The 19,657-nt window shown below is 45.2% G+C and overlaps 1 protein-coding gene across 1 annotated transcript in view; it reads left to right on the plus strand.

Annotated features, from left to right (window-relative positions):
• The window catches only part of KREMEN2 (kringle containing transmembrane protein 2), a 96,532-nt gene that overhangs the window by 17,770 nt on the left and 59,105 nt on the right, over positions 1–19,657 (plus strand). The window contains exon 2 of the mRNA XM_069244351.1: positions 17,441–17,615. Within this exon, the coding sequence (XP_069100452.1) occupies positions 17,441–17,615 (175 nt within the window). The remainder of the gene's footprint in view (positions 1–17,440; positions 17,616–19,657) is intronic.

A 19,657-nucleotide genomic window follows, 5' to 3' on the forward strand; every position in this document is an offset into this window, starting at 1 on the left:
TGGCAGGCCTGAGACATGGTTAAGGGGCTACTTATGTGGGTGGCACAACCAGTGCTGCAGGCCCGCTAGTGGCATTTAATCTACTTGCCCTGGGAACATGTAGTGCACTTTACTGGGGTATTACAAGTAGATTAAAAAAGCCAATTGGGTATTAACCAATGTCACCATGTTTTAAGGAAGAGAACATATGAACTTTAGCACTGGTTAGCAGTGGTAAAGTGTGCAGAGTCCTAAAACCAGCAAAAACAGCGTCCAGAAAGTGGAGTGAGGCAGGCAAAAAGGTAGGGGTGACCACCCTAAGGCTGTCAGGTCTAGGAACAGGCATTTGGAAGATTGGCACTTGAGACGGTGATTTTCTATAAGCAGTAATTGCTGCAAGATGCATCTTAATAGAAGAAAACTGTAACCCCAATTTTGCTAGGTTCAGGAAGTAGGGTAATATGACATTCTCTTGTCTCCGAATTGTATGGTAATGATTCTGAATACACCACATGTAAAACCTCTTCCATTTAAAGGAATAAGAACGTCTAATCGAAGGTCTTTTTGACTCCTTGAGAATTTTCATACGTTCCTGAGAGAGACCTAAGTGACCATACTTCAGAAATTCAGGAGCCATCCTGTCAAGCTCAGTGAGGGAAGGTTGGGGTGTAACATCTTCCCTCTGAGTTTGTGGAGGAGATTCGGTCTGCACAGCAGTTTCCTGTGTGGTCTTTCCGACAGGTGGAGAAGATCCATGTACCACCACTGGCGGGGCCATTCTGGGCTATCAGAATCATTCTGGTCCTGGCTCTGTATAACTTGTTGATGACTGTCGGTATCAGAGGAATGGGGGAAACTTGAACAGATATTTCCCTGACCAGCTTATCAAAAGAACATTCCCCTTTGTTCCCAGTCGGTAGAACTTGGATGAGAAGTCTGGCCACTTTTTGTTAGTTTAGCTTGCAAACAGGTCTATCTGCGGTTGATCTCATTCCTAAAAAATGTCTTGAGTAACGTTGTTGTTTAAAATCCAGTCATGAGCATCTGTGAGGGTGTGACTCAGAGAGTCTGCTTGGGTCTTTAGTGACCTGGGTAGGTGAATTGCAGAAATTGTTAGGCCTCTGGCCAGTAGCCACTTCCAGATAGCTTGCGCTTCTAGCAATAGGGAGCATGAGCGAGTTCCCCTCTGTTTGTACAAATAATGCATTGTGGTTGTGTTGTCTGTCGAGAAGAGAGGCTCTTCGCCGAGAGTCCATGCAATGACGGGGCTTTCAAAGAGTGTCTTGATGGCGACTTCTCCACCATCAGTCTCTTCAACGTCGACGGTTGCTGCACTGGCACCCTTAGTGATGATCCTGAAGCCGACGGTGGAGATAGGGATTTCTTTCGATGTAGATCTCCTACCTGTCAATGGCGAAGCCAAATGGCGTTTTTCTCATGGTTTTTGCGCTCTTCCTCTGTGTTCCTGAGAGAAGAGTTCTTTAAAAGAGGCTTTTGACCCTTCATGGCATTTGAAGGTCCTACCTTTCCTCTCTCTTGAATTGCATGAAGTCTGCGCTTTTACCTGTCTTTCAGAGGTCTTTTAGAGAAATGTTTTACAATGGTAGCATACATAAGGTTGATGTGAAGATGGCAAACAGACAATGCAGACAGTGTGGGTCAGATAGTGCAATTTTTCTCCCACACGAGAGGCATTTGTTAAAAAGAGATAGCATTTTGAGACTGTTAAAAATAATTTTTCAGGCTGGAAAAGGTTTAAAAGTACACTACGTACTTTAAAAAGTTGAGCGAAGAGACAATTCTTGTTGTTTTTGTAGACCTAACTGTCACCCAACAGTCACTCTGGAACATGATCGGATACAGGAGGTCCTGGAGGTCTTAAAGGCACGATGCCGTTTTTTTCTTTGTTATGCTTTTAAATGCGGCCTATTGGCTAATAATGTCTTTGGATTTCTCCTCAGTTTTTGCTTTAATAAAAGCTGTGGTTTTGCACTCTATACTCCCTCTCTTTTGTTTTACAGAAATCTTTGAGTCTGGTAAGAGGTTTATTAAAGAAAAATCTGATCTAAGTGGCATGTTTATCCTTTACTTTAGGATGCATAGATGTATATACAAATAATGTTTTTTTTATATATATATATATATATATATATATATATATATATATATATATATATATATATATATGTGTGTATATTATATTTTATATATTTATACATATTTTTGATATATGCTCCAGGGTCCCTGTGCATGGGTGCGGATATTCAGTGCTTATGACTATTGATGAGGATCCCCTGGAAGAGGATGTATAATATTTAGGTGATTCAGCTTGTAGTATGATTGTAAACATTGTTATAACAGTTTTACCCCATTGTGTTCATTTCAGGACTATGTGTAGTGTATTTTTATACCCTAGGGCCTGTTTGTGCATGTCTCATAATTGACTAATATATAGATGTGAAGTTGTTGACTTAAATTAGTATGGCAGATGAGCTATTTAACAAGACATCATATTAAGATAAATAGTGACCAAACACTTTTTATTCAAGGTTTGATAAGTTGCTGATCGCATTAATGATTACATAGCCATTATGATTCTTTCGCACCTCAAAACCACTAACAAATATCATAATCTAAATTTGGGTGATTTCACAGATAGGCTTTATAACTAGGATTGGGTGACGAGCTCCGCTGCCTGAGCTAACAGAGTTTTTGGCACGCCATGCTCAGCTTGGAGCATGGAGTTCACCCAAAAACTCTGCTATCCCCGCCAGTGGAGCAGATCTCACCAGGTGCACACTGCAGCCCAGTTGCCCAGTTGCGCTGTGTGGCCCAGTTATGGGCCACACAGCGCAAGCACATGTGGCTCATAACTGGGCTACAGTGCTGTCTGCGCTATGTGGCTCATAACTGGGCTACAGTGCGCAGTCTCGTCCCCCAACATCGATGGAGCTGGAGCTGGTGCCAGCAGGAGAATTAATCAGGCCTCCCTCTGCCAGCAGCCTGGGTTGGGCCCGAGAGCAGGGGACAAAGGAAGGCAGAGGGCCAGACCGCTGGCAACGAAGACCCAGGTGAGTCCTCTTTTTTAAATTTTTTCCTTGTGCACACTGGTGCATAAGAGGCCTGAAACGGCTGCTTTAGCTGCTTAAGGCCCTGCCCTGGCCTGAATGCACCTGATCTCGAAAGCGCTAAGCAGGGTCGAGCCTGGCTAACAAGGCCCCTCCCTACTTAGCGCTTCTGAGATCAGGGGCATTCAGGACAGGGTGCAACTCTGCAGCTCATGGAACTCCGCCTCAGCAGAATTCCACAGAATTCTAAATCAACTTGGCTGAATTCTGTAGAGTAGAGCTCCATGAGCTCCACCCAGGCGTGTTCATAACATGCATGTTGCGGAAGGTTATACACATTAGCCTAACAAAAGTGATAGAAAATTGGCTCTAGTTGTAGTTTGCCGAATACCTTCTAGTTATAAAAGCATATAGCAAGCTGTCACATACATTGGAAAATATCATCAGTGATGACATCAGTGATGTCATCAATTACATATTTTAATATATCATGAGTGATGTAATATGTGAGGTCAAAAGCAGTGCATGTCATTGTATATTTTGTGTTATTTCAACCCCTAACTGTAATGTCACTTTAACCTTTGGTTTCTGTAGTGAATTTCTGAAATTGTCTTAATGTAAGGTAAGTTCTTAGTACCATGCCTAACTATAGCATCACTTTATTCTTTGTGTTTTTCAGTGAATGTTTGTGTTCTTTTGCTCATATTCACCCAGGTCCCCCACTGAGCACAGCCCTGGGTTGTGCTTCATGGGGGTGGGGAGTTTAAAAGCAGGGTCTGTCCTCTGAGTAGTCCCTGTGCCCACCCCCTGCAGACATCCAACCCTACTACCGAAGGCCTTCGTCTGTGCACAGAGTGGGATTGGCTTCTGGCCCAACCCCCTTGAGGTGCCCAAACCCCACGGGCACCCAAGCCCCCCTGCTGAGCATGTCCTCCATCCTGGCCCTACACCCACCCCCCGCAGATGCCCATCCTCTCTACATTTACTTACTTATTTCTACATTTTTTCGCAGTACTGCTGTACTCCCGTAGTACCACTGCACAAGCTTCATCTCCACTGTATTACCGGACAGAACAAGCTTCGCCCATTGAAGCTTGTGTGGTTCCACAGTACTTTTAAGATGAAGCATGTATGGCAGCTCTATTGGGATTACCGCGGTATCTCACTGGTGGACTATGCTAGGTCCCATAGGACTACTGTAGTTCCTGCTGCACAATAAATATAGGTTTTTATTTGTTCTCCCCTGAACGGGTCCCTCACGGTGCCTCCTACAAGTGACAGGAGGTCAGGGTGTTCCTGCCCGGCCACTCAGTTGTCTTTTTTTTCCTACACAAATTCAAGACACAGGGACCGAGTCAACGTGTCCTGTAATGGCAGCTGCAACATTTTTTCTTAAGGTTTCAGCCAGCCCCTGCTTGACAGATAACCCCCGATAATTTGCAGTTAGGAGCTGAGGCGGATGAACTTTTGTTTTAATCGTTTCATGAAGATTCGTCATACAGTGCCAAAGTTATTAGTGAAACAAAAAGCACCCTTCCTAAGGATGGAAACTCTGACCTCGCTATAACTACACAGAGGTAATCGCCATTGTGTTTTATATATATATATATATTTCATTCACGCGCACAATGTTCATGATCGCCTGTTGCAGGTGGCGCCGCTACTTTTATCTGGGCCCCCTTGGTGCAGCCCACAATAGGGTGACCACCCGTCCGTAAATTTCACGGACTGTCCGTAATTTCACCCTGCTGTCCGTTGTCCGTGATGAAAGTCTTCAGGGACAGCATTTGTCCATAATTTTAGCCTTTCACCTAAAGGACAATGGAGGCAGGGCGAAATTACGGGCAGATCAGTTTCCCCTGCTGGGCTGGAAGGCAGGGGGTCTCCTGTGCTCTGAGGGAGGGAGGGGCAGACAGATAAGAATCAGACCTTCTTGCCAGGGGGTCTCCTTCCCTAAAGACATGCAAATGTGGGCAACTGGTAAATCTGCAAATACAAAGGGGCTTGAAAACCTGCATTGACTTTACTAAAAGGAGTCACTTGAAGTTTTCTGGTGGCAAAGAAATGTATTTTAGAGAGGTATTGCAATGGTGTTCCAAAGTGAGCTGTGGGGTGTGTGGTTTTAATGGAGTGTTATAACATTTTTTAGTACTAGGTATAAACTGTATATTATTCAAATCTGTATTTGAGAAGCACTTTTTTTTTATTTAACCAAAATGTATTTGCGCAATTTGTAGCAGCATTTATTATGATGTAATTGTATTTTTCACAGTTCTTTCAGGTACCTCGGTACCTCATAGTACTAACAAACATTGGCAAAGCCAATAGGTCTCATCTACGAAAGAGTTATTGGCTTTGCTAATGTGTTTTAGCCATTAGCAATGTTGTACACCAGAGTAGCTGCTGTTCAGCATGGCTTAAAGTTAGTGGCATAGTTGTGTGGAGTGGAGTCGAGTGGCATAGGAGCAGTGGTGTAGAGCCCTGTGGTGCAAAGTATAGTGCAGTGGGGTACAGTGCAGTTGTTTAGAGTGCGTTAGCATAGAGTGCCGTGGTTTAGAGTGCAATGGCATGGAGTGGCGTGGGACAGAGTAGAGTAGCATAGAGTGCAGTGGAGAAGAGTGGCATACAATGGAGTAGCAGAGAGAGCAGTAGTGTAGAGTGGTGCAGTGGCATAGATTGCAGAGTAGACTGACGTTGCAGGGAGTGCAGTGGCGTAGTGTAGAGTGGTGCAGAATAGAGCAAAGTGCTGTAGAGTGGAGTGATGCAGAGTAGAGTGGCATAGAGTGCAGTGCATAGAATGCAGTAGTACATTGGTGTATAGTACAGTGGTGGAGAGTGGAACGCTTCAGAGTAGAGTGTCAGTGCAGTGATGTAGAGTGGAGTAGAGTGGCACAGAGAGCAGTGGTGTAGAGTACAGTGGTACAGAGTAGAGGGCAGTGGCGTACAGTGCAGCTGTTTAGAGTGCATTGGCACAGAGTGCAGTGGCATAGAGTGGCATGGGGTAGAGTTACATAGAGTGCAGTGGAGTAGTGTGGCATACAATAGAGTAGCAGAGAGTGCAGTAATGCAGAGTGGTGCAGTGTCAGAGTGCAGAGTAGACTCATGTGGCATAGAGTGCAGTGGTGTAGAATGGTGCAGAGTGGAGTATTGTAGAGTGGAGTAGAGTAGAGTATAGTGCCTAGAGTGCAGTGGCATAGAGTAGAGTGGTGTAGAGTGCAGAGTAGAGTGTCAGTGCAGTGGTGTACAGGTTCTGGCAAGGCAAGAGAAAGCTGTGCATGATAACCACGGATGGTGATCCGTAGAATGGTCAGTAGGAAACGATGAGCAGTGCATTAAGCCTTCCTTAAAAGTCTTTACTGGTAAACCCCATCTCATGCAGGGAGGTGGGCAGAAGGCCAGTGAGCCACCCATTGGACATCTGCAGCTGAATAAAAGCATTCTAAGTCCAGAAGATCTAATCCACCCGCAGTCACAGTTAGCTTTAGAGTGGAAAGAGCTCCCGATGGTGCTGCAGCGACCAAATCAGATGTGTGGCCTGTCTGAAGAAGGAATGAAGGACGAGCAGGGGAAGGTTTGCAAAATAATACTATCATTGGGGTAGCACACTATCTTTGCTAGTGCCACATGGCCTCTACAGAAAGCAGAAGAGAAGACCAAAAAGCAAACTGGGCTTGGAGGGACAGTTCGCTCTGCCGAGATTTTCTTCCTGGAAATCAGTGTAAGAATGGTAGATATTAATCATTAGGTATCAAAAGGTAACTGGTTCCCAGTTCAATCTGAGATCTAAATGTATATAAAGGCAAAAATAGTGCCATATGTCAAAGAAACACTAATTACATTTTAAAATTTGTAAATTGTGTTTGTGCAATTTACATCCCAAATATTTTGAAGACTCTACGTGTACTTGACACTTAGGGATAACCCAGATCTCTAGTTTGGCTTTTACTCAATTTCAAAACCATATAAAGACATGGACAAAGCAGGCAATTGCCTTGCACAACCTTGCAAGGGGTGTGGCCCCTGCTCACCCTTTAAAAGCACTAACAGCGGACCATTGCACCAGAAGAGTTTGCCAAGGTGGATGGGTGTTGCTTGTTCAACCACTTGACAGTGCCCCTTCTGTTTCGCTCCTTTGTGCAGAGACAACTCCCCAGGTTCCCAATACCTTCGAATAGTCTTGGTGGACCCATCTTGTCTGATTTTAGGAATTGTCCCATCTTGTACTTCTCTTCCTTATTTACCCAGTTCTTGGCAACAACCCTTTGAATTACTTGCCGGGGATCTACCATTTGCTCTTGATTTCATCCTCTCTTTTATTATCTTTGATTGGTAGTCCGGGCTCCCATTTCTGAGATAAATGTAGAGTCCCGGACATACACTCTAGTGCTGTGAGACCACAGACAAGTTATGGGTACATCACATCCTGACAATAGGTGTGAGACTGTCACCCACAGCATCTGCCCTGCCTCGTTAAGTTGAAAGTCCATGGGCGGTTGGGGTAAGCCAGATGTTTTTGTTCAATTTGTTTAAACTAGCATAAGGTTAATTACCTTAATGTTTCCCAAACTGTTTGCCAGCGGTTTTACAATGTTCAGAAACATAATCAAAATGTTGCTGTTACTTTCTCTTCAGGAAAGATCGGGTAGATTTGGGTAGGGGTGATGGCCTTGCCGCAGTACTGAAGGGCATTAATTTACTACTGAACAAGGACGTTATGTGACACCTGAATGTAGCACACCTGGAGGCAATCGCAAAAAGACCACAGTGAAGAAATAGTGCTATGTTAAAAAAAGAGTAAATAAATGCACTGACAACATAGTGAGGCATGGCCTCTCTTGCGTGTGTCTGTAAAACTGACGTTTGTTCTTGAATTTTTGTCCTGAATTTTGACCCTTTGTCCTGAATTTTTGTCCTGAATTTTGACCCTTTGTCCTGAATTTTTTACAGTCCTGTCCAGAATGTGCCTCAATGCCAGGTGGTCACCCTAGCCCACAAAATCATGTCTGGTGATGCCAGCAAAACCCGCACAAGTTATGGGTGTGAAGCGCTTTCTCTGGGCAGCGCTTCTCTGATTCACAATGGCCGGAAGAGCCGGCTGAGAACTGGGACGTGTGATACACTTCATAAATAGGTTTACTTGGGCGCACCTTGACCAAGGCCAAGGGTGGCAGGGGCCCTCATACAGGCGCGAGTGTTAGGCTCCCGTCCCGTTTTGGTATTAAAAACAGCCACTAACTGGGGTGCACATGGCCTTTGCACCTGTTGGCCCTGGTGTCACTGCACCTGCTGTCCTATTGTATTATAATTTCATATATATAGCAGGTACTTCTCCTGACCAGGCGTTGAAACGCTTTGACAGCTATGCCCACAGATGTTCAGGCTGCAGGGTCTCAATCTTTACCCTCCCAGAGAAGGTTTTAAAGTGTTGTGGAGCATTACATGTGTATTGACGTCCTGAGGATTTAGGCACCCGGGCAATCCATGCTTCTAATGCTAGTGGCCACTGGACCCTCTTGACGGCAATGTCATTAACGCTTATTCTTCGTTTCTCAAAATTCAGTGGCCCACATTGTACCGGCGGCAGGAGCTAGAAGTGAGGTAACGTTGCTCCTTTTGGACTATGTTTTTCGCTCAGAGGCATAATCTCATTCCACGTTGTTGTGGGTGAAGAGGACATCTGGTAATTCTTTCAGCTATCGCAAAACACGAGAAGTGTTCTGCCTGTCAGTAGAGTATCGCCTAGATGTGAGAACCTTTGGAATTGTATAGATTTATTGAGAAAACGCCTTGCAAATTAAGAGCGATTGTTTCTTACTTGCCCACATATGAATCATTGATTGTTTAATAGCTAGGCCCTGAGGAATCGACTAACTGTAACATTAATAAGTTGCTAAACTTGTTTTGGCCTACATTGTTTTAGGATGTATTCATTATCTAAGAAATAATTTCAGGTGACTTGACTATGGCCCTCATTCCGACATTGGCCGGCGGCGGTCGCCGCCGGCCTGTCGGGGGCCGCCAGAATACCGTTCCGCGGTCGAAAGACCACGGCGGTGATTCTGACTTTCCCGCTGGGCTGGCGGGCGGCCGCCTTCAGGCCGCCCGCCAGCCCAGCGGGAAAGAGGCTTCCACGATGAAGCCGGCTCGGAATCGAGCCGGCGGAGTGGAAGCTGTGCGACGGGTGCAGTTGCACCCGTCGCGTATTTCACTGTCTGCGAAGCAGACAGTGAAATACATTTAGGGGCCCCCAGGGGCCCCGCGACCCCCCCTACCGCCATCCGGTTCCCGGCGGGAGAACCGCCGGGAACTGGATGGCGGTAGGGGGGGTCGGAATCCCCTCGGCGGCGCAGCTAGCTGCGCCGCCTTGGAGGATTCCTATGGGCGGCGGTACACTGGCGGGAGACCGCCAGTGTTGCCGGTCCGACCGCGGCTTTACCGCCGCGGTCGGAATGCCCATTGGAGCACCGCCGGCCTGTCGGCGGTGCTCCCGCGGTCCTCCACCCTGGCGGTTTGAAACCGCCAGGGTCGGAATGAGGGCCTATATGTCTATTAATTAAAATAAAACGTTAACTTTAATAGAATGTACTTGGGCTTCATAGTTTTTTGAATATTTTATGACCTCAGCAACCAGTCACATTACTTTTACTTTGAGCAGTGTCAGAGTGTACACACTACGTGGTTGAGGTCATACATGTCTTAATCGAACCCATTCCCCTAATTTTGTATCAGCCATTACACTCCTGCTCATAATGGGCTGGTACATATTCTCCCTGGACCAGTTTAAACCATCCCAAAAGAGACTACAGCTCACCATGAAACCTGAATGCTCAAGGCCAGGCTGGAAATCAAACTCAGCTCTTGCAGACATTTTCAAACCACTCCATTCATTGTAGCATCTTTCATGGTGGCATCATGGAAGCCTTCTAGCTCTGAAAGCAGCTGCTACATCCCACAGAGAAAATGTCAGTGGCAGAATGCCCCTTCCAACTCAGTCCCTATCTTTTCCATGCGACAACTAGTTCTCTTAAGAATTTCCTGGACTCCAACCCCTGCCTGCAGGGTTTAGAGCGGTAGATAAAGGAAGTCGCTCTCAGTACGTAACAACACAGTTTCTTTCTAGACCAGGCAATCATTTTCACAAGAACAGCGTTGCCACCAGCGGTGTTCTTATTGTGTTGTGGTCACTGCTAGTGACACCTCTGCTGAAGGAAAATTGTCAGCACCACCAGTGAATTCGTAAATAAAAGCCCATGAACATTTGCACCATCTGAGCAGCCATTCTGGGACCCTGGCACTGGACCCTGCCTATTGCCCAGATGAACTAGGCCTTGGGGTAGTAGGGCTCCAATGGAAGCACCCTTACCCAGGAACTGGACACTAAATGTTCTCCCTGCACCCCTGGCCTGGCCAAGGTTAGCTAGGCGCTTTGTTTTTGAGTAAAAGTTCATGGATAGTCTTATGGCATGGAAAGTTTTCATAGCAGGTGCACCTAAACCCTGTTAACATTTCAGAAACAGTAACTACAACTAAACCTCTGCTGCCCAATCAAACTGACACATTCATATTTGAGGTGCAGCATTGTGAAGCCCTGTGCTTTGAAGCGTTGCTCAGCGAGACTCAAATTTGGTCACACTTTTTCCACTCTTTTAAGAGAAATTATTGCTGCCTCTGGTGTTCTGACATTGCAAACTTGGACACTTGAAACACCTTTAGTTGGTTAACAAAGGAAATAGGTCCCCATGTTAAAACTTTTTATAGCGCTTAGTGCGTCTGAGCTGTAGTAGAAGTGTTTGAGAATGTATCTCTTGCCAGAAGAAGGCAGAGGCTTTTGAATTCCTTTATTGATCATTGTTTTTTTGTCAAGTTTATTGTCCTTATTATCTTACAGTACTTTTGTTTTATAAAGCAAATCGCTGACTGAAGTAGTATTCTTACAACTGGAGCCCAGTAGCCCCTGTTTGCCCTGAGACCCCAGGAAGCGTGCCTCAGGGTCTTGAACCTCAGAATTAGAGCAGAAGCATCTATGAACACGACCGTCCTTGAGAAATCAATGTTGGATTGGGTAAGTGCAATTGAACTAATTTCCCTCATCTAAAAACATCTAGTCACGCAGGGAAACCAACCCATTGAAACACATAAAAATGCTTGGGAATTGGACCTGCAGAAGGACATTTTAGAGCAGAATGAGAGGCCTTGAATGGACGGACATTTGTCTCGTACATGGGAAGGTGAGCCTTAAACTCCAGTGGAAATGGTACTATGCTGTGGTTAGGGTGAAGATAGTGTCACTGGATAACACTAACGCTGGAAAAGTGTTCTTTCCTCTTCCATGTATTGTGAGGTAATGCATCTGTTTGGGAAAAAACAAGCCACACCTGTAACAACGGTTAAAGTCCGGAAAGTGCTTCCAAGAAGACAAATTCCATACATTAAGGGTGACAACAGGGAAATACAGTCACAGGTGGTGACCCATATGGCCAATGACAACCGAAACCTCATATACCCACCATATCTACAACTTATGCAGATGTTGTTGTGACTCGGTGAACTCTTGTCCGAGGTAGACCTGATGCTCGTGAAAATGGTCAATGGGATTACGGGGGCTATTGGGGCGTGAATGATTCAGAGGGACAATAAAGCGATCTGGAGCAGATTAATTGAGAAACAACACTCTAGTTCTGCGAACATCTTTCGAGAAAAAAAAAATGAAACAATACAATGGCCTGTTTTGACCTGGCTGGTCATTTCGCAAAATGGCGCCACAGACTTTGTTTACGGGGTCCAGGACCCTTAGTAGATGAAATGGGAACGGGGAGGGAGAAACTTTTAACTCTCAGCCGACTTCCTTGGCGTCGAGCGGCTTCCACGAGATACGCAATGCTGTCATGTCAATCTATTTAAAATACCTCCCCACAGGAGCCGGAGCCCTTCTGAGGCGTGCCGCCCTGCCCTTGACACTGCCGTGCTTGGCGCTTCACTGTCCGCGGACCAGACTTTCTAGTTTTCAAAGTCGAATATAACAAATCAACCACAAAAAAACAGTAGGCCCACTATGTCTGGAAGGTAGCGTGCGTACACACGCACTAATGTGTGATAGGTTATACGTGCAATCATCCACGTCAGTCACCGTGAACTCGCCGCGGCCTTTATACTGAGGTGGTGACCTTGGACTAGGTAAGGTATTAGCCCGCTGGGGCACTTCACTCCCTGCTGAGATAGCAGGTATTGGGTGTCCTGCGCTGGAGGGGCAGAAGGACCTGGGAGCGAGGGGAGGATGAGACCGGCAGGGCAGGGACCAATAGTAAAAGCCTCAGCAAATAGTTAGTGAGTGACAGGGGTTTAAAATATGTCAATCATATCCCTCAAGGCAGTAGCCAGAAAATGAAAATATCTCCCACTTGAAACGTAGCTCTAAATCCCCCAGAGGGTACAAAGCAAATGTACCCAACCCTCCTTACAAGAACTGCTTTACCTGTAAATCCTTTCACCGTTTCCTCTGTCCATCCTATCTCCCTTCCATCCATTCATTCTCCACTTTCATCCCACCTTTCACCTTTTTTCTTCTTTAAATTTTTTCTTTCTGACTCCTTTAACCCCCTCCCTTTGTTTCTTTTCCATCCACCCATCTTTTTATTACCATTCCCACGCCACCTTTTTCTTCCTCTTCTGCCTTTCCTGCCCCTTGACGTTACCCTCGTGTCCTCCGCTTTTTCCCTTCATAAAAGTTTTGATTGGAACCATGCTCCAATTTCTCGTGTCCCCAAACCCTCTATCCCTGGGACTGTCTACAATAGACCAGATGTAGCCCAGACTTGTCCACAATACAACTGCTAAGACCTCTAGAATTGAATGGAATACTTTGAATGTGGCGTCTAGAACGATCCAGAGCATTCTGAACACAGACCCTAGTAGTGGAGCGCGCGCTCTGGATTAGGTATCTCTAGGTGTCCACAGTTCTCACGAAATGGACCCCTGCTTCAGATGTGTCAGAACTGGACACCGGACTCCAGTTGACCCTTTCTGAACTGGAACCATTGATCCTGAAATTGAGTCTGAAGCAGACATGCTTCCAGGATTGTAGGCTATTTCTGTGCGAATTGGAACCAATGTGTTTGTAAGATTGTGTTTCCACAGTTACATTACTTTTTCATGCTTACCTTTCTCTCATGCGCTCATTTTTAAGTTTTGCCTGAGACAATGTGCATGCATTGTTGGCAAAATCTTTTGTAAATAAGAAAAGAGCTTAAAATGAGCTTCGATCCTGCCCATTAGTTGCCATTACTTAACATTGGCTGGCTTCAATGTCACTCTAGTTCCCCTTGCTTCTTATTGGTCAGTGCCTCCTTCTTCCTCCTACAGCTCCAGCTTTAGATCTTGCCGTGGAGCATGAACCAAGTACAGCTTCTTGTCGGCAGCTAGTGTCCTTCCACTGGCTGAGCGCTTCTCCAGATCCAATTTTCACTCACTGTGAGCTGGTATCCAGAAAGAGAACTCTTCAGTGGAAGGCAATGACTCTGGTGTTAGAGCAGCAAAGACTAAACTTACAACTGGGAAGGCATGGGAACCATTCACTGGCTTAGGCACATTAGGATGGACATGAAGAGACTGTCTCTACCTTGAGGTCACAGGACAGAGACAACCCTGTGCTTGCCTGCACAAGGTGACTGACTTTGGGCCAGAACCTCGGACCTGAGTAAAGCAAGAGTTAGACTGGAGCTGGGATTAGTGCTGTGCTTCATTGTCTGTCCCTGCAGAACGGAGAGGACTTGTGGAATAGAACTGTTACTTTAAAACTCTAAATCTTTGTAGTGATTGATCCAATTTTTGTTGTTATAATCTGATTTTGATTTTACAATTATTTTTAATTTGACTAAATTGTTCTGGGACCTTTACTCAATGTTTTTCTGATTCAAGTATTGGTAGAGCTGATCTTTTACATGTATTTTCTGAAGTAATGTTCAATCTTAGTCCTTCAGGAGAAGCTAGTTTTGCACGGTGGTGGGAGGGCTTGCCCCGCCGATCACATCGGTTCCCTACAGTGACCGACTTTTCCCTACTAATGTTGATCCTTTCAGAATACGGGCCTGGCATGTGACCCCCCCTCAGCGTATGCTATGTTGGTCCTTTCAGCAGCAATGGGCAGATACCCAAACGCCCCTTCATAGGGAATCAATTTGCTGCTGTAGCAAGTATCATTGAGACAGCTTTATGACGATCTTGGCCTTTTGTGAAATTTAGAATGGCTGCAGAGTGGGGCATACTTAAAGTAGAAGCAGTGGAGTCTGACATTGTCATCCAACCTGAATAGACCCTGGGGCACGTGTATCGATCTAGAGGGAAAGGGACACCGTCTCCTCTACGTTCCCGAATTGAGAACCAGGCCCCTCCCCCCACACGCCCTGAGCCCTTTGGCCAAACTTCTGAATTTCAGAGACAGATATGCTATCATGCCTAATGCCAGGAAAGAGGAACATTACAACAGTGTTCAACAGCAATTGTTAATTCTTCCAGTTATTGGAATTTTCAGGCAATACTCACACCTTACAGGGCACCTCAGTTACACAGAAGGAACGGGTTACCACTAACCACGACAGGAACATCTGCCATGACAAAGCTGACACAGTGACACAACAAAACCACATGCACGACAGCCCCTAACCGACTTGTATCAGGGAAAGCAGCAAAAATCTCTCGTCTCTGGGTGAAAGTAAACGGAAAGACAGTGTCTCTACGGTCCTCACAATTCCGATGGGGCCAGTAACTGTTACTGCTCACACCAAGGAATCCCCTGGCCACGCGCAATGGGGGCACACACGCCTAGTTTTGAGAAATTAACTGTTTTTAGTTCTTGCGATTTATGTATTTGAATGTTGCGAATATTTAGATTGGGACGACAGAGCCTCACAGGGCGGTTCAAAAATGGGGTAGGAATCTAGTGTATTTTTACCAAGAATATCTAACTTGAAGTTAAAGTGGCAGAGGAAATAAACATTGTAATGATTGGCAAAGACCTTCAATATAGCGTTAAGACCATATCGAAGGGAGGTGGGGGCTAGCAGATGGGGGGGGTGGGGGGGGTGGGGGGGGCAATGACCCGCCAGCCCATAGAACGATAAGGAAGCAGGAAGAACGGAACATAAATCGCAGTTTGGCAAACACGTCACTATCAATATATTGGGATAAAAGGAAGCGGGGTTGTGTCCGCCGAGGAGAGAGTTTTGTGTTGATGTAAGCTTAAGATGTCCCAGCCTGAGGACAGGTTTGCCTCTCCAGACTTGTATAGCTCCTGAGATTTTCAGTTTGTCTCCCAGTTGTTTTGAGGGCAGGGGAATGGGTAACTTTCAGTGTTACACAGGTCATTGTAAGTTTGATTCTGGCTAGTAGGGGAGCCAACTGTGTTCTTTTAAGACTGTCACAATGTGGGAAAGTCTTTCTGGTCTAAGGTCAGGGTGTCAGCCAAATGTGTGTAGGGTTATTAGAGGTCCAAAGACTCTCTGTTGCAAACAGAAGAACGTAGAGCCAGACCAGCTAAAGCACTATGCAGTCACAAGCCCTGATTTCCACAACATCACAGGGTTAGGGACTGCAGTATTCTCTTTTAATATTTGCTACCCACTCTTGGCATTCGGAAAAGCCTTTCTGAATCACAAATGGTGTTGTGCAACTCATTAAGAAACACAATTAGATGGGGGCATGAAAGGGCATTCTCTCTCTTATTGCAATTTCCAATGAGAGATATTAATGGTGTTTAGTAAATAGTGACAACTATCATCATGAAATTGTGAACAAAAATGGACTTGATTCCTGCACTTTCTAAACATATAGAATAGTGGTCCAAACCGCTAGTACATACCAGTGTCTCAGATATTGTACTCAGAAACAAACTTGCAAGAATACACGTTAGCACGTGTGTGCTCTACACCCATGATCCGTAGTCCTGACACTGCAGTCACAAACATCCATCCCGCCAGTACCACTCTCTCATTTATGTGAAACAAAAATCCTGATTATAGGTTACCTCTTTGGAGAGTTAGAGGTTAGGCCTTTTACCAGGCCCTGCCCGCCACCTGATTGCATATGTATTCATACATACATCTCTGACCATAGGGCATGGCTTGTTACAGACCTAACACTCACAAGGTGTCACCGTGTGGCACACATATATTGATATTGGGTTCCAACACATGGCCACCCATTGAGGAGCCAATATCACACGGTGGCAGGGAAAACGAGCAGAAAACCATTGTAAACATGAGTTTTCTGTTTTTTTCTGAGTCTTTCAACTGCCAACGCCCATTAATAGGTGAGAAAACACCCCAGGACATAGGCAAACGCCTCAGCAAGTTTTGGTTTTTCTGTTTAGAGGAGGGAACCTGGGGCTGGGTTAGGGGTAAAAGTACCTCATAGGTACTTCTCAGCATGAGGCCCCACCCCTTCTAAGGCACCGCCCCTCCTCGGCTCCGCCCCCTCCGCACATGATGACTTTTTTGTTGAAGTTGGCAGGTTTGTTGTTGAGATTTTCAGATTGCTGCGGCTCTGCAGCCCTAAATTAGCATTTCCTAAGGCTGGCATGGTTTTCTGCCAGAATATATATATATTTTTTTTAAATAAATGTTATTGTTAAAGGAGGGTAACATACAACAATACAATAAAAAGACAGCCCACAGAGTAAAATACAGAAGGATAAGGAATCCAAGCCCCGCACAGTCCCAGGGGCACCACCTATTATGTAAGAGTACAAACATGTCTCGAGTCTTCCTATGGCAATAAGCTGCATCAAAGTCCCTGCAGATCGCTAGGGGTCCCCAGCCTTCGCCAATAATATGTCAGCGTCAATCCAATCTTGAGGCAGTTTGCAGCCTACTCATCGGGCTATTAACTAACGACATAACCGTAAATAGAAGGGAGAAAAAAGGAGGCAGGCAGAGAAGAAGTAGGGCACTGACAGCAAACAGATTTACATTCTTCCCACACCGTGAGAGGAGAGTGAAGGCACACAAAACTGCTAAGCGCATAGACCGTCATGTTGTATGCACACACCCAAATTATAAAGCATCCAGAAAGGAGCGCAGCGGAGCCCATGCCAGAATAGTTATATGTATTAAATATTGCCATACCAGAATATTATAGGCAGGATATCTACTCCCACAATATCATGAAGGTAAGTATATATAAAGGTGAATATACATTTAGTACCTTGCGACCATATATCAAGGTGCGTAGAAAAATAGTTAAGAATAGTAAATCTATACTTCTTTATTGTGGGGATCAGTATTATACTGACAACAGATTTGTAGGACTGTATTATTGCAAGGATATTCTGACATGCAGCCTGTTGGTACATGTGCATCACACTGGAACCATCTGACCTCTGGCTTCTGATGTCCCCACAGAGCTATCGGAATGTTTCAAGGTGAACGGAGCGGACTACCGGGGGAGACAGTCGCATACCTCGCTGACCGAGGGTGGAAGGCCGTGTCTCTACTGGAACCAGACCTCCCAACACACCTACAATACAGCCAAGTACCCCAACGGAGAGCTGGGGCTGGGGAACCACAACTACTGCAGGTAATGTGGAGGCTGGGGAAATAAAGGTATTCACAGAACCATCTCACCTGCAGCAAAAACTATGGGTTAGCGAGTGAGGGCGTGGAGCATCCAAGTTAGTGTGGCCTGCAGGTCACCCCTTTGAACCATTCATCCTGATGATAGATAAAATGAGCATAACTAAGCTGGGGACTCCACGTTTCCTAAAAATAGCTTGTACATAAAAGACAAGTTATTATTACCTGTACGGATACTTTGAATTCTTTGCATTGTTCATTCAGTTCGGTTTTAGGTATTGTTTTTTGAAACAGCAGTTCTGCCTCTGGTTTGATTTAAGATATATTTGAGGCTAGTTTAGACAGCTCAACAATACTATTAAATTGTTTTCATCCTGGATTTTTTGTTTTACGTATATATTTAAAAGGTAAAAATTATCGTTTTTGATGATTTTCCTCGTTTTCCTGTGGCCTAGCTTGACACAGAAAATGCGGGCAACTGTTAGAATACCAGCGATGATGTGACCCTCCCTAGCTCTAAGTGTATTTGCAAACTCAGTGTTTATTTTTATTGTGTGCTTTTGGACAACTGGGAGAAATGAGTGTAAAAGGTCCCTTGCCATCCGGGGTCTGGTAAATGGGTAACTTGCAGGTGCAAGTTCCAGCGCGGGTACACTTAGAAGCGGGAAGGGCTGTGGCATGTGGTGGCAGCGCCATCAGGGGAGACACCACGGTTAAGATGTGTAGGAGCCAGATTTCCTGATGAACGTAGTGTTTGCAGCCATGCAAAGGACCCTCATTTGTCCTGTGTTAATGTACCTTTCTGATATGTCAGTTCACATCCCTGCACGCCCGCTCATTGATGGCTGAGCTCCAGTTTGGTCCATTTTGGAACTAGTAGACTGAAGTGAGTAAGCACCTTTAGGAATGTGGGATTGCCATAGCAGTGATTTCCAACATATGATACTGTGGGTCTTTCCACTAGCCACGACCCGATCTAGACATTGACCCAAGATAAAATTCCACGCTGCATACATTTTGGAGCAGACTTATGCATATCTACACCGAGATTTCCAATATCCTAGGGTCCTTCGATTATCTAATACTGAGTATTCAAAAGTGAAAGTGGAAAACAGAGAGTAATCTGTAACTCATCATCACTAAAATCAAGGCCATCCTGTTCTGCACCAAAGAGCCAAAGATGGTCCCTGTTTAGGGGCGCACTTAACCCCAATTCAAAGGTAAAACCTTTGAGCTCTGAAAGGCTCGTTTAAGTAGTTCAAGTCTTTGTTTTTAACTGTGGTGTGGGTATTTTATTTAAAATCCAACAAGCTCAGTATAATTCTACCACTTCTATCTATAATGAATGGTCAGTAAAGTCCTGTCTTGACTACTGTAATCATCTTCCTGCTAAATTCCCATCCAAGTACTTAATAGGCAATCAGGCTTCTAAGTAAGCCGGGGTGACACTGGTTTGGGGATTTTTTTGGTCCTACAAAGAGGAACCACTTTTTTGCAGCATGTTCATTGGCTCCCTGACACACAGTGGCCTCTGTAATGTCCTTCAAAGTAGCCCGGCGGCCTTACAAGTGTCTCCTCCAACGCTTCCCTGACATGGGATGGATAAGCAGCTCCTTTTAGTGCAGGCAGATGGGCAACTGAAGATGAGCTGGAAGCTGTCCCTAAGTTTTATCTCACATCCAAGGGGAAGAGCTGGTTTTGAATGAGGGCCCGGATTGAATGAATAAATGAGGCAATAACTGATAGCTATTAGGTTCACTCTACCTCGGGAGACGTGTTGTCCCTATCATCTTGGATTTGGTCTACTTTTCCTCTTTGCCCATCTACAGAAACAGGTTTAATGACAGCGCTTCGATTAATTCTGTCCAAGACTTCCCTGCTGGAAGGCTGTTCGACTGCTTATAGTACATATGGCGATGGAAATTTACAAGTTGTGCATGTTGATTGATCATTTTTTTCAATACAATCAACATCCTTTATAAATCATTTAAATAATCATGTGATTGTTTTCTATTGTCAGCATCCTTTCAAAGCACGTGTCACTTG

This window comes from Pleurodeles waltl, chromosome 7 (genome assembly GCF_031143425.1).
Source record: "Pleurodeles waltl isolate 20211129_DDA chromosome 7, aPleWal1.hap1.20221129, whole genome shotgun sequence".
NCBI classification, from domain to species: Eukaryota; Metazoa; Chordata; class Amphibia; order Caudata; family Salamandridae; genus Pleurodeles; species Pleurodeles waltl.